Raw genomic sequence first — 15,066 nt, 5'->3', positions numbered from 1 at the left:
AAACAGGATATTTCACCCTTCCTATAGGTTAGTGATTGAAAAAATCCATTCCCTCTCATATAAAAATGTGATAGCTTATCATCATTTTTTCTGGGTGAGTTTTGCTGTTGGGCTTGAGTTATTCCCTGTAGATAAACAAAAGTTACTTCTTTAAAAAAAAAAAAAAAAAAAAAACCCAAACTTGAAGAACTTTTAGTGTGAAACTGGTTTGGGCTTTTTTTGTGAGCCTGAATTTCATAATCCAGCTGTATTTTAATTTGCATACAGTAGCACTAAGAGACATCCAACAAGTTTGATGCCCTATAAAAGTGTTTGTTAGAAGTAGTAAGATCAATCCCTACCCTAAAGTATTTATAGCATAAATGGCACAAGGACATGCAGTGAATTATACTCTTGGTTCAATCTGTCCTTTTCTTGATGAACTCTGAGTGTACTTTATAAATAAAGTATTGATTTGTTCTTCAGGCCTCACTATCACTATTGGACAAAATGAAATTGCCAAAATGTGCAGCATGGTGCTTTTACATGAAATTGTGACTTTACAGTTGTCTAAAGAGATTTTAGGTAAACTGAATTTCTTAGATAAAGTTTCAGGAAAACAGCAGTCCTCCTGATGATGCATTCTGTGGAATCCAGAGGAGTTGAAAAATAAATACAATGTAACAGAAAAAACGTGTGTGCATCTCACGGCCTCTAATTTTCTTGCCTCTACAAGGTCTTTGTTTAGTATTTATACAGAGACTCAGTAAATTTGCACAGCTTACTCAAGGTCAGTCAGTTCATCAGCAGCAAAACCTGAAGAGAAAAGCAAAGAGTTATGACTACAGCACTGTGACAGAGAAACTGCCTGTAATACTTTCCTATATCTAATAATGCCTTTACTAAATAATATATTGGAAAATAATATACATAATTTATATTAAAATGGGGTGAATGTTTTATATTTTAAAAAATCCCTGCTGCATTTGAACAGGGAGAATAAATAAGGCAGCAGGGAAGGTTGAGATTCCCAGGCTCTTCTGTCTTACCTGATTAAGAGAAAAAACTTGGTTTGCTGGAAAATGCTTTCCCACATTGACCAGCAGTAGTGACTACAAAATATCTGTGATATGCAGATTTTCTCTCTTTTTATGCTTAGGCTCCTTTGACAGTGGAAAGCACATGAAATCCCACCTGAATTTAGAGCAGCTCTCTGGCTGTAGCTCCATGTGGCCTCTCATGTGAATGACTTTTCTTCTTTAGGAGGCAATGCAGCAGCTTGCAACTCAATATGGCAGCACAGTTAAATCCACCTTGTTCAGGTTCTCATTTGAAGCATTTTGACTGGGGCAGGCAAACAGGAAGGCACTGCTGTCCTTCAGGTTGAATGCCAAGAATTCTTCATCACAGGATGAAGCACTTACACTGTGGTACCTGGGGAATTTTGAGAGAAACAGGTCAGCATTGTCAAAAGCCCAGAAGTTTGCAGTTATTACACTTAAAAATATCACAGGACTTCTGTATTTTTAGCTCTTGATTAAGTGATTTGCTTCCTATTGTAAAATTCATGTGATGATCTTGTGTCTTCTCTGAAAGACACTATTATGAGAATTATTTGTCTTTTTGTTTTTACTGAGCCCTTTTCAGGAACTAGATTTGAGTAAACACATGTAATAAAACAATATATATATTGAAAGTGTACACATCCTGCATATTTATTTTTCTTGCTGTGAATATTTTAGTTACATGCACAGCATTTTTGTAGGCAAAACAAAATTCTATTTCCCAGCATCATTGTAATATTTTCACAAGATAAAACATCCACAAAACATGCAAAGCTTCTAAATTGCACTTATCAAGAAAATTTGAATTTCGTTTCTGCTCATATATATTCTACTTACAAGAACATAAAAGCTGATTTGGAAGAAATAGATCAGATTCCAAGAATGAAATTTAGTACTCTGTTGGTCTCATAACAGAGCTCTACAAAGGAATTGAATCTACTTATTTTAGAGAAATACCTCCATCAAAAGGATTTGGAACAGATCTTTGATGAACAAAATGTCCATGTTGATGAAGGCAAGGCAAAGGAGCAGAAGAAACATATTAAAAATTCAAAGGGACAAAGTCAGTTTTGATCAACTTCTGTTCTCCTTAGGGAAAGGACACAGTCTGAGTGTTCAGGAGTAGACTCAGAGTAGGATGCAGACACTGAGGTGTTCCCCTGTCCTGTTGGGTTAGACCAAAAGTCCATCCAGCTCAGAATCCCCAATGTTTCATAATGGATGCCTGGGGAAAATGGTGTTGGAAACAAGGGATTTGTTTCCATGGCACATCCTTCGAGTTTTTAGAAACAAATGGGCACCAGTATCCTTATCTGGAAGGATGTATTCAGCCAATGCATTTAATAGCTCTGATGGACCCATGAATTTAGCAAATCCCTTTTGTGAACCCAGTAACACCAGAGCGGTTATGAATTTACTGAGGCAGTCTTATGACACAACACAATATGGGTTTTTTTGCTTGGGTTTAGGCCACTGGATAATAATCTTGTCACACAACTTGTAATTCTTGTTCCATTTCACCTTCTTTGCATTATTTGAGTTTTAACTGCCTTATATTTGTCCTCAAGTGTCTTTGAGGTGTTCTCACATCCTAAGTCCAGCTTTGCAAGAAGCCTCTTGTGACTGAGGGAGTGATTTTATTGCTCAATTACCCTCACTGCCTTCCTCTCTTTCTGGTCCAATTCTTGAGAGGCTGAAATGAAAACATTCATATGAATACATGAAATATAGTTAGACTGTTAAAGTTATTATTTCCAATCTGTTTTCAGTCCCTTTTTTGTGTTTTTACGAACATTTTGTGATTTTGACCTTGCTGAGCTGTTATGTGGCTGTTTTCTTAATGTTTTACCTGATTACCATCTCTAAGAAATCTTAGTGCTTAAAAATGTATTATTTTGAATAAAATCTATGAGAACTACTTCTACTTACAGGAAAAATGTTATTCTGCAGATGTAATACAAGAAAAAAACCACAAATATTTTTGTGATGTAATTTTTTTATCAACCATTACTTTTAATAGCTGTAGAAAATCAATTGGAACTGAGAGCTTTTTCTGCTTCCTACTGAACATTACTTGCAAATATTAGCTAGTAATAAAATTACAGATGAGTAAAACAACTCGTTTGGGGAACTTGCCATCACTTACTTCAGTCTCTTTACTCTGCTGATTTATAACAGGAAAGAAAACAGGAAGCTTAATTGGCAATGGGATTTCCCAGACTGAAAATTATTAAATTGCTATCACTCAATTATTTTCGGTAGATGAGTTGTGATCATTAATTGTTATAAAAAGGACAATTTAAAAAACCATTTGCAAGCCCATTCAAGCAAACCAAAAAGTAAATGGAAAGTAAACCTTTTGGAAGTGTTCTGAATTACTGAATTAGCATGCCAGTGAGAGAAATCATATGTAGGAGTGGATTGCACGTATAATTTTCATGCACATTGACAACCAGAGAGCCATTTGAACACCAGGGCTGGCAGAAATACATGTGTGAGCATGAATACCTGCCCTGCTGGAGATGTGAGCCAAAAACACCAAACAGGCCTTCACAGAGAGCCAAAAGTGAGTTTTATTTATGCTGAATATCCCCATGAAAGCAACTCTTCTAAAGGGCAAGTCAAGCAGTTCTCTCAGCTCACGTCCAACCAGATGGAGCTGCTGATAATGTGACCCCGCATGTTCAGAACACAGAACAGATTTTTACATTTGTGCTTCTGCACATTCCTGGGTGAATAATCACAATGATTCAGGGAGGCACATTGCAACATAAGGTGGTATTCAAAGGGAATGGAAGCATTGCCCAATATGGCAACAGGGAACTGATCCCTTGCTGGGAATGCAGAATGCTCCAGAGAGGGCAGGGGTTCTCCTGGGAAGGGCCTAAAGCAAAGGAATCAATGTCCCACGTGGATTAGCAAGGGAGACCTCCTGTGTATATGTGGGTTCTGTAAAGACAGACCACAAATGGATTAAACTGGAAGCTGTTCTGCAGGGAAACACAGGAGGGAGAGTTTTGTTTTTCACATCTTCTAATTTTAACACCACTGGTCTTCTCAGTGCAGATGTGTCACAGACATCTTTTTGTGAAAATCCTTTCTTAGGATTTTTCCTGCTGAAGCTGAGAAGTTCCAGCAACAAAATGCAAACAATGATTATCTGCTGCTGTGGAATGCAACAGGTCCATCTGTCATTGGCCCATCTTGGATGTTTATAATTAATGGCCAGTCAAGATGGAGCTATCTCGGACAGAGTCTGAGAGAGCTGCCTTTGTTATCATTCTTTTCTTTTCTATTCATAGCTAGTCTTCTGAGGAAACCTTTCCTTCTATTTCTTTTTTAGTATAGTTATAATATATATATATATGTATATATCATAAAATAATAAATCAAGCCTTCTGAACATGGAGTCAACATTCTTGCCTCTTCCCTCATCCAAGAACCCCTGTGAACACTGTCACATAGGTGCTCTTAAACTGCAGCAAAAATGAAATTTTATCAGGTGAGGAATTGCATGGACTGAGCTACTGGTTTGGGGCTTTGCTGGTGCATTATTTTTAGATCAAAAGGTTTCAAAGTGTATTGTTCATAAAGGTCAAGTCTGTTGGCTTGTTAGGATGGCACACCAAATTGAGCAGGCATGTAGTGCTGCAAATAGAGGTTTTAATGCCCTATTCTCACAGTAAGGACTAACATAATTAAAGTAATCTGTTTGTCTAGAAGATTTTGTCCAATTTACATATTCATTAGCATAATTTACCAGAGTGATTGCTTTCAATACTGTTTTTTAAAGCAGCAGAGTGAGAGAAACACTTTTATACAATGTGTTAGTTTTGATATATTTTTGATACTGGACATGTGAAGCCCACATCATTAAAAACTGGCTGTGGCCTTCTTCAAAGACATCCACATGATCCTTACAGTGTCAGACACAGCACTGCAGAGCTGCAAAACAGCTTTTATACTTTTTGGTGATTCATTAAGGTATTATTTTAGGAAAGTTTCCTACAGTCTTTGAGCAGGACAAGCAATTTTACAAAAATGAGTTAACAGTTTCTCTATATACTATGAAATAGAAACAATAAACCCTGTATGGAGGCACTCAGCACTCAGAAATAGTGCTTTGAAATTGTTTCCATTTTGTATGCAAGCAGCATCGTCACTAGAAATAGATTGAGTTATACACTTATCGAAGAACACAGTATTTTTAAAGTGTTTCACTGCTGACTAACTTAAGTGGCATTGTATATTGTTTCTAAATAAATCATACATCCTAATAAGAAACTTGGACTGCAGATAGCTGTGATAATTGAAAAAGATGCTGCACGAGCTGTTCATTGCCTTCCCCCAGCTCTGGTGGAGGGAACGTTCCCTGTTCTGTGAGAGAACATTCCCCATCCTGCTAGAAAGAAGGCAGCCAAGTAATTTAACCCATCAGAAAGAGTATTTTTAGTTCTGTTCCATTTTGTCTAGAGACAATTGGAGAGTGCTCATCCATGCTTCTCTGATAGAACTGTGGATGCTATAATATCTAGATGACTGATCATCTGGATATTATCCTTATATTCAAGCAGCACCCTGCTACATCCAGAGAAGGACACCTGTTCACGTGAGTTCCAAATTCTCCTCCTAGCCCTCCTCTCCTCCCTGCATTATCTTAAAGTAAATACAATAAGAGTAAAGTGGCACAATGACCACAGATGTGATATAAAGACCTTATCACATCTATTGTCTTCTGAAAGCTAATCTGAGAAGTCAACAGTTTGGGTCAGCTGAAGAGAATATGTTTTTATCAAAAGCCACACATGAAGCAGAAATCCAAACACATCAAATATGAGGGTTTCTAAACAATCCTCCTATGAAAAGCCATTTAGAATAAGCGGTCAAATATTAGCAGCCAAACCCTCTCAAAAGTTGATAAGCAATGGTGAAAGCCAGAAAAATATCTCAGAACAGAAACCCATTTGTTTACCTGTCACACATTCAATTACTTGCAGTTTCAAGTGGGGGGGTAGCAAAAAAACCCCATGGGGCCACTGCACTCTCTCTGACTCTTCATGCTACTTCTTTTGTGAAATGACCCACTAGGTTCACCTTGATCCTCTTTTCCAATCCAGTTTTCCTTGCTCTGGTACTTGACACTGTTTTAAGGCTCAGTTTTGCCCCCGTGTACTTCTGTGCTCTGCTGAAAAGCTCACATAACTGTTAAACACCTGCTAAACTGCAAACTGGTGACACATTGGTTTTATTTAGCACATTGCTAACACCCTTGAAAAAAAAAAAAATAAAGGACCACTAAATTAAAAATGGTGATTTTACATAAATTTTCGAGTTATCATGGCTTTTACTCAAATTAATGTTCATGCACAGTGAGAGTGGAAACTGATGCAGGTCAGGCATGCACAGCTGTGATTGATTCAGGTTCTCAGTTCAGTTGAAGTGCATAAGTCACATGAAAAAGGCAGCAATCCACATTTGTTCCAGCCAAGGAAGTAAATAGGTGCAACAGAGAACACATAATAATGTTTCTATTACACAAGGAAGCCCAGATTTTCTGATCATGGACAAACTATGCACTGCTACTCCTTGGCTCCAGGTGTGACTGCGTGGAGCCTGTGCTGTACAGATACAGCTCCAGGACAGAGGTTTGTGCCCTGATTTGCAGTTGGAGGGATTCTGCTGCCATCCTTCTGCCAGTTCACTCTCAGTGGCAATATAAGGATTAAGAAATTATGAGAAAGAACAGAATAACAGCACGCAGATAGCTAATTTTGAATGGAAAAGCAAGCTGTAAATAGGAATGCAGTTTCCCTCAACTTTTGCAGTTTTTTCCTCAGCCCAGAACATAAAGTTCTTAAGGCATCACATTTTCATCAAATTCTTTTTCTAGGTTTGTCTTTTGATACACAATTTGCTGTTATTCCTAACAAATAAAATGGGCAATAGTGGTGTTACCATCACAATAGCCCAAGGACATAAACAGGCCCTGATTTATAAGTTTCTCTATTCCTTACACACCTTGTTTTAGTGTACCAAGAATTATAGCTGGGTTTTTTCCCATCCTTCATTTAGAAAAAATATGGACTAATTATATTTTGAAAGTTAATGGTTTTGGTGTATCTACATTGAACTCTTGGCGAGCAGCCATATCAAATGAGTTCCTGGTAATTTGCCATGACTTCACCATGTGCAGCTCCATGAAATTACATGCCTCCCATATGGCTGTTGCTATAGCTATGCCAAAATCAACCAATTACACTGTAATTTTGCTTGTGGCCCTTCTTGGAGGAAATCTACACACATCCTTTATCTGGGTAGATAAGATGTTTTGGGTATTTTTAGCTCTCTGTAGTATTCTTTCAACTACTGGAAAACTTATATATTAAAATACTCTAAACATGATGGTTAAGTGATTAAGCAGTGTACTTTATAATAAATACTCAACAATAAAGGAATATTGTCTAATGGATAACCTAGACATTTTTCTTGGCTGTTTCTCTAACTTTTATTGTCATGTTTAGCTGGGCTTAAGGGTTGTTCAGTGTGATGTACTGGATATTATGGTGCCTTTTAAATTCAGTTTATACCAATCTGAATGGCAACATGCTGATCCAGGCATCAGATTCTCAGCCCTCCTGGGCATTTCCAAAATTCTTCCACCCCTGGAACTTCCTTTCAGGTTTTTTTTTTCTGCTTTCCTCTTGCACTTTACCACACTTCCCAGGCCTGGATCTATATATGGATTCACAGCGTTGTTCTTTCTGCATGTTCAAGGGCAGGCCATTAACTGCATGAAAATCATCCAGAGTGAGCAGGATGCTGAAAAGCTTCGCACACAGCTTAGCAAGGGATTTGTAATGCTTTTGTCTAGGTACACACCTCTTCAGGCTGAGGTACTTGTGTGAAATTTTAATACTTAGCGTTGCTGTAGCTGGTAAACCATACAAAACACCTTGGAAAACTGTGGAGCCCCACGACTGATTTGTACAACATTTGCAGAAAGCTGTCTGCAAATTCCTTCCCTCTGAATCAAACTGTTAGACTGCATGTCTGTTTACCTGTTGATTAATAGAAACACTTTCCTCCTGACTTTAATCCTCTCATTCCTTATCCATTTGTATTCATCTGCATTCCCTTGCTCTGTGTTTACATTGCAAACTGCCTGGAGGCAGATGGCAACAGAAGGGGGATGCTCTGCAATGGTTCTGTTAGCATGGATGTTTAGGAGAAGATCACCTGCAATCCAAGTGTGCTTACAAACCTGGACTTGGTGCATCATTGAGGATGCTGTTGCTGGATTTTGTGTGTGGTATAGAATTTCACAGAATCATAAAGGTTGGAATAAACCTCTAAGACCAGCCCAGCATCACCATGCTCACAGCTAAACCATGTCCCCAAGTGCCACATCCATGTGCTTTTTGAACACTTCCAGAGAGGGTACCAGATAAAGGCATTTCAGGCTTTTGTTCATTCCCATTCCATTGGCAAGATTGAGAATATACTAAGACATTTCTTCTGCACATTAAAAATTTCATTTATGGTACACCCTGAAACAATAAAAAGCTTTTCATAACACAGGAACTGACTTCTGGCCAAATAAGGATGAAAAGATTCAGAAAATTACACCATGAAAAGAGACTGTAGGCTTTTCTACTGCTCTTGTACTGAAAGGTTGGAAGTAAAGGTTGGAAAATTTTTCCCTGAAAGAAATATACCAATCAGCACAGCAATCCTGCTGGATCTAGCTGAATTTCAGCTTTAAAAGCTCAATGTTGTAATTTAAGCACAAGACTTCTGTGCTAAAAATATCCACCAAGATAATCTAGATGCCATTCCATAAAACTACAAAAGGTCTATACAGAAATCAGTTTTGAAATTTAGATTGATCTATTTGAATTTGGATGAGTTAATTTATCAAACTTGTGTTTATGGTCCAATAATGTGAGATAATACTGCTTAAAGAGAAATCTTGCCCTTTTATTTTATTGGGCTGGTGCCTGTGTCCACAGCCATCTGAAAACTGCATCTGGCAAGGCTAATAAAATGAAACAGGAGATCTCATGGCCTGGGTCTTTCAACCCCTTCCCTGGCAAAACTGTGATTCTTTTGGCACCTTGATAGTGAGAGAAATCCTATGCTTTTTGGTCCTCAAATGTAAATTCCACTGTAATTCAGTAAATTAAAATGCACCAGCACTGCTCTTTTTCAATGTCATTCTTCATGCAGACTCAGGAAGAAGACACATTGATAGCAAGAGATTGCAAAGGAGTTGCTTGACAGAGTTGTTTCACTTTCCATATGACCTGAAGCACTTTTCTGTTCTGCTCAAGCCTTTTGTTCTGCTCAGTGCCCCACCATTTCCCAGAAAACACTTGTACTCACAGGGAGGAAAAGATAAATTCAGCACCGGGATATTTTCTGGAGAGTGCATTACACTAAGTGCTTTTGGGTGTGATTTAAAGTTTTATAGTGAAATGATGCTGCTGCTAGCAGAAAGTCTCCAGCACACTATTACAGCCACTCTACTTTCTGCCCTTTGCCTTTCCTGTTAAGGTTAATAAGACTAATCAGGAGCATTATTTGGAAATATTAGGTAATAAAGGCTGGCCAGCTATGGAACACTAAGAGTTGGTCTGTTTAAATTTCACTGCAGCTGGGTAAATTAACTCTGGTCCTGATCCCCTCTGTGCTGTATGGCCTGGCCAGGACCTGCCAGCTCCATCCTTTCCACATGCCTCAGGTTTTTGGACCTTGTTTTGTGCTCCTCTGGGAGGATACTTTAACTCCAGCAGCTGGAGCCCAGAGCTGCTCTCTCATTCCGTGATTCCATCTGCCAGATGCAGCAGTTGAACCTGCTGCATGCATAACTCTGACTACCACGTAATAAAACTGAGAGGAGAGTGAAAAGTCCACATGGTAGTTTATATCCTGACTGTATTTATTTTAGATAAATATTTACCTATGCACACGCAGCAGCACATACAAAGGAAAGGGGTATTTGCACTTACTCTGAAAAGCTTTCAGAGATATTCATCTTTAATTTTCTAGCTCAGCACAGCTCACAAGCTACACAATATCCTGCAGAAATCCCTTTCATTATCTGTAAAATGTCTCATAATGTTCTAGTCATAATTTGCTTTGACATTAAAATAGAAATGTTAATATTCTCAATATCTCCTTTCCTTGCTTATGTTCCTCAGGAAGATCTGGCAGCCCACAGAAGCCAGATGGTGACTTGAACTTCCCAAAAGAACTGCTGCTACTGAAAGGGATGGTTTTGCTCTCTCCTCTCTCATCCTGAAGGGCATGTACCTAGTCCTTCCTTTGCTTTGGCACTGACTCTAGTCTATCCTTCCAGTCAAAAAAGGCAAAGAGGCTATTAATTAGAGATAGCTGAAACCAGGTGAGGAGAACATGCTTGAAAAAGGAAGCAGGACTACTGGGAGAATACTTGGAGGATTTCTAAGGGACACAGGGCCACCTGCAGCCACACAGCTCCAAGGTGAAGTCAGGATGTCAGAGCAGGACTAGGAGCAGTGTGGAGGCTTCCAGAGGGACAAGGCAAGTCTCATATCAAGACAGCAAGCAAGGCTAAGTCAGCACAGACCTACAGCTAAGCTCAGACAAAATCTGAAGGGCCAGAGCTGAGCTTCACTGGATCTCCAGTTCTCTGGGACAAGGACTGTGGGGTGGAGACGCTTGGTGATAGCTATTAGAGCCATTAAGATCCATTAGTGCACACTGACAATTACTCACTTTGATCTACTACCAAGTTTGTTCACTGCTTGACATCCTATTATACCATGAAGCTGACATCTCATTGCCAAGGGAGGAGCAGCAAGCAAAGGACTAAAAATACCTGAAATACCCAATATGAGAACTAAGATACTTTGAAAAAAACCAAAAGAATAGTGTATGGCTGCAGTACACCACAGGGCAAGGACTAGGCCAGACCTGGTGTGCTCAGCACTCTGTCCTTGAAAGCCTGAAGGGTTGTGGAAAGTGAAAAGAGAGAGAAAGAGAAAAGTATAGACTATATTATGTCCACCTGAGCACCTGATCCCACAGTGCATTGTCTCCTTCTCTCTTTGGGACAAAGATGATAGGGTGAGTCTGTCACAGCTCTCTTACAAGGAGGGCCTGCAGGAGCTGGGCCTGTTTAGTCTGGAGAAGACTGAGAGGGCATCTCATTATTGCATATAAATATCTCAAAGACAGATGCTAAGAGGATGGTGCCAGAGTCGTTTTAGTGGTGCCCAGCGACAGGATGAAGAGTATTGGCCAAAGTTTCACCTCAGCATGAGGAAGAATTTCTTTACATCAAAGGTGGCAGAGCCCTGCAGTGGCTGTCTGGGGAGGGTGTGGAGTGTCCCACACTGGAGACATTCCAAGCCCACCTGGATGCATTCTCGTGTCACTGCTGCAGGTGACCCTGCTGGGCACGGGGCATGGACCGAATGACCTCCACAGGTCCCTTCCAACCCTAACAGTTCTGTGGAGGTGATGGAGCCACATCCCTGGAGGTGTTTAAGGAAAGCCTAGACAGGGCACATGCTCTGTTTGACACGGTTCTGTTCGGTCACAGGTCAGACCCAGTGACCTCGGGGGTGCTCTCCAGCCCGACTGACCCCGTGCTATATCGGCAAAAACCAGCGAGCGAGCAGCTCCCGCCGCCCTGAGGGCGCAGGGCCGCTCCGCCCGGCAGGCGAGGCCGCACCACTGCACGTCACGGGGCGGGGCGGGTCAGCCATCTTGGGCTCGCCGGGCAGCGAGCGAGCGGGCGGGGGCGGAGGCAGTGCCCGCCCTGCGGAAGTCCCTCGGTGTCGCCGAGCGCAGCCCGTCGAGCCCCGCCGGAGCCCAGGGCTGCCCGCCGTCCCCAGCACCGCCGCTACCGACCAGCATGGCAGGGCGGCTCCCGGCCTGCGTGGTGGACTGCGGCACGGGGTGAGACACGGCCGCTGACAGCTCGGGGCCGCCCGGGGCGGGGCCGGGCGGGTTCCGCCGCCGATGCTGCTGCAGATGGCGGCGGGGGTCGCGCTGCCGGGCCGGGCAGCCGCGCCCGAGCCCTCGCGGAGCCGGTGCTGGGAGGGATGGAGCGGGCCGGGCTGGGCCGGGGGGAGCATCCAGCCGCCTTCCCTTCCCCGCCCTTCGCTCTCCGCGTCCCGGCGCGGCCCCGCTCGCTGCTCCCGGGCCGCCCGGGGCCGGTCGGGGCCGCCCCCATCGGTCCCGGGCCGGGGTGCGGGACCTTGTGCGGCTGCGGGGCCGGGGGAGGCGGACGGGGACGCGGCTCCCGCGGCTGCCCAGAGCCCCTGGGAGCCACGGCTCGGGGGAGTCGCCGCTCTGCCCGGCGCCGCCTGGGGGGATCGTGTGTATTTATTTTTTATTTTAATGTGCGGATAATGTCATTTATTCTGTGCTACTTCTCTCTGTGGAAGAAAAAAAACCCCTCCCCTTCCATCGAGCAGGCGCAGAGGAACTTCCTTAGTTTTGTCAAAGCCTCTTCCTGCTTTCGGGCTTTTATACCTTATAAGGCATTTTCAGTGTCAAACCTGAACCAAATCCGCTTTGGAAACGCTTCTTTTTCGTTCAGCAGCTGCCGGGCGGCGGAGGGGACGCGGTGCCAGGGGTCCCCAGCAGCGGGAGCGGTGCGGGAGGAGGCCCCGGGGAGCCGGGCCGGCCCTTGCGGGGCTCCGGGGCCGGGCAGGGCGGCGGGGCCGGCGGGAAGCGGGGCCGGGCGGCTCCGCGGGGCCCTCACGGCGGCGGCAGCAGCAGCGCTGGGGAAGCGCGGACAGCGCTGCCGCCCGCAGGGCCCTCGGGAAGAGGAAACGGCTCCGTGGGGCCGCGGTTTTTCACGGGAAGGGAAAGCGCTGCTGGGTTTTCAAAGCTGTTTAGCTACCGCTGATGGCATGCTGCTTCTTTAGCTCGTTTTTTACTTTTGCTTCACGTCTCATCCCTCTTGCTAAAAATAAAGTTTTCAGTGAGTAGTTTTCGTCTGCTTTGTAGATGCAGATATTTATCACGATTTCTTGAAACTGTGTGTTCTTCTGCAACCCAAGCGCTTGGTTCTGAAAGCACATGCTCATCATCCCCTCAAGAGAATCTGTTTGGTGTAGGGCATCAATAAATCTTTAGGAAGAGCAGGTATATGTATGTGTGTGTCTGATGTCTGCATGTCTAACACTTGTATGAACAAGTCATTCCTGTAGTGAAAGCAGAATTAAACCTTGAGTTCTGTGGGATGGAGGAAAGGTAGTGCAGTGGAAATGAGGGTGTGTAGCTGAGTGAATAGAAGTATACGTGAATTTAACATGTGTATATGTGCTGTTTGTCTTTCAGAGCAAAAGATCTCTAACTGCTCTTCCACATGCCACCAGAGGCTTTTTCCCATCCCACATGTTTGTGTATCACCAGTAGTCCCATTAAAGGCAATAATTATGTCTTTATAGGTTTGTAAAGTGCAGGTTATGACCACTGGATTAGAAATTTGCTTGAGGCTTTCAGTAGTGCCCTGCAGGAGCAGCATGCAAGCTCAGAGCTGTGTAAGAAATAACTTTGTGATGTGAGAGATGTACCAAGGGACATGACTGTTAAAGCAAATGTTCCTGGGGAAGATGTGTGCAAGTACACCATTAATCAACCTCACTTAAGATGATGTACTCTGTAACGTTCTTGAATATGACGTTAGCCAAGTCTTGCTCCTGTTTATTTATTTCCCTACAAGTCTTGAAAAAAATGTTCCAAGATGCTGTGTTGTTGTGCACCAGTTTTTTTTTTTTAATGCAGCCCAGCCTGTTTTACTCTCCAGGATTTTAATTTCAGGTGCATTTTATCATCCAAGGTTGTTTTTCCATAAAATTCTGCTTCAAGAAAATGAGGCAAAGATTTGTAGCACTGTAAAGATTACAGGGTGTTGGGGTGGTTTGAATTCAATAATTTCAGTAGACAAAAATACAAAGTGGTGAATTTACAAAGGAAATGTATGCTGGTTGAGATGAATAATAAGAAACAGCTGGGTAATAGTGCAGTGGGTTATGATAGCATGATCATGCTCTTGGCTTTTATTTTTTATTTGGTGCAACCCTCCCACTCCATCTCACTTTTTGTGTGAGAGCACAAACTGTGTCAGCCCTGTGCTCAGTGCAGGTCAGCTGAGGTTCCAGTGTTCTGTCCTGTCTGCCAAAATGACAGAAAGCAGACAAATTAAATACAGCCCCCAGAAAGAGGAAAAGAGGTTTTGAAAATACAGCCAAAACAGAAAGGGTGAAAGGAGCTGCCTTGCTTAGAACAGGCTTTAAATGTGCGCTGGTTTTCCAGTAAGTAGGCATTTTTAGAGGAAAGGGTTGATAGTTTGTAATCTCAGAAGAATTGACCTCAGTCAGCAAAAGGGCAGGTGTAGAAGTGGTATTGAAGAGTGTTTTCCTATGTCTTGTGCTTGTAACCACAGTTCAGTTTATCTAAGTGTTAAATTTTGGGTATTTTGTAAGGTGTGTGTGCATTTTTGCTGTCTAAGACAGAGGGATGAGAAAGGCAGCAGAGTTGGGCTTTTCAGCATCAGCCTGCACAGATTATAGAAATGATAAGGATTTCTTTCACAGCATAAAGAGACCAAAACCACAGAGGAGATGGGGGAAATAATATGATGACTGTTGTTTGAGGTTTGAACAGCCCAGTCAAACTTTTTAGGGGTCATCTAAGTACATGTCATACAGCTGGAGCTGGGAGATGGGTTTAATCAGTGGCATGGCAATCAGATGCAGCTGAAATTCTTCCAGTGTTACATTTGTACCCTGAAATTTGCATTCTTTGCTTAAGCAAACTTGATACCTAGAAAATAGGTAATTGATAGCTAGTGAGGGCAAGTAAATACTTGTGGTTTTAAAAGCTGCTTGTCTGAAGCACTGTCCTTTTATTTCTGCGATATGAAAATGAAATGATATATGATATTTCTATGATATGAAAAATCTGAAGAGCCCAGTTAGTTTAACATAACTGCTAAACCCAGTATTATTGATTTCTATAACTG

General features: G+C 42.3%; 1 protein-coding gene across 1 annotated transcript in view; it reads left to right on the top strand.

Moving 5' to 3' along the window:
• Positions 1-11,811: 11,811 nt before the first annotated feature.
• The window catches only part of ACTR3 (actin related protein 3), a 28,797-nt gene continuing 25,542 nt past the window's right edge, over positions 11,812-15,066 (top strand). Inside the window, exon 1 of the mRNA XM_054277795.1 lies at positions 11,812-11,987. Coding sequence (XP_054133770.1) covers positions 11,944-11,987 — 44 coding nt within the window. The 5' untranslated portion in view covers positions 11,812-11,943. The remainder of the gene's footprint in view (positions 11,988-15,066) is intronic.

Source organism: Melozone crissalis, unplaced genomic scaffold (assembly GCF_028551555.1).
Source record: "Melozone crissalis strain CALT ecotype California unplaced genomic scaffold, PUWL_Pcris_2 ptg000023l_1, whole genome shotgun sequence".
Classification (NCBI taxonomy): Eukaryota; Metazoa; Chordata; class Aves; order Passeriformes; family Passerellidae; genus Melozone; species Melozone crissalis.
This window is presented reverse-complemented; position numbering and strand designations above follow the sequence as displayed.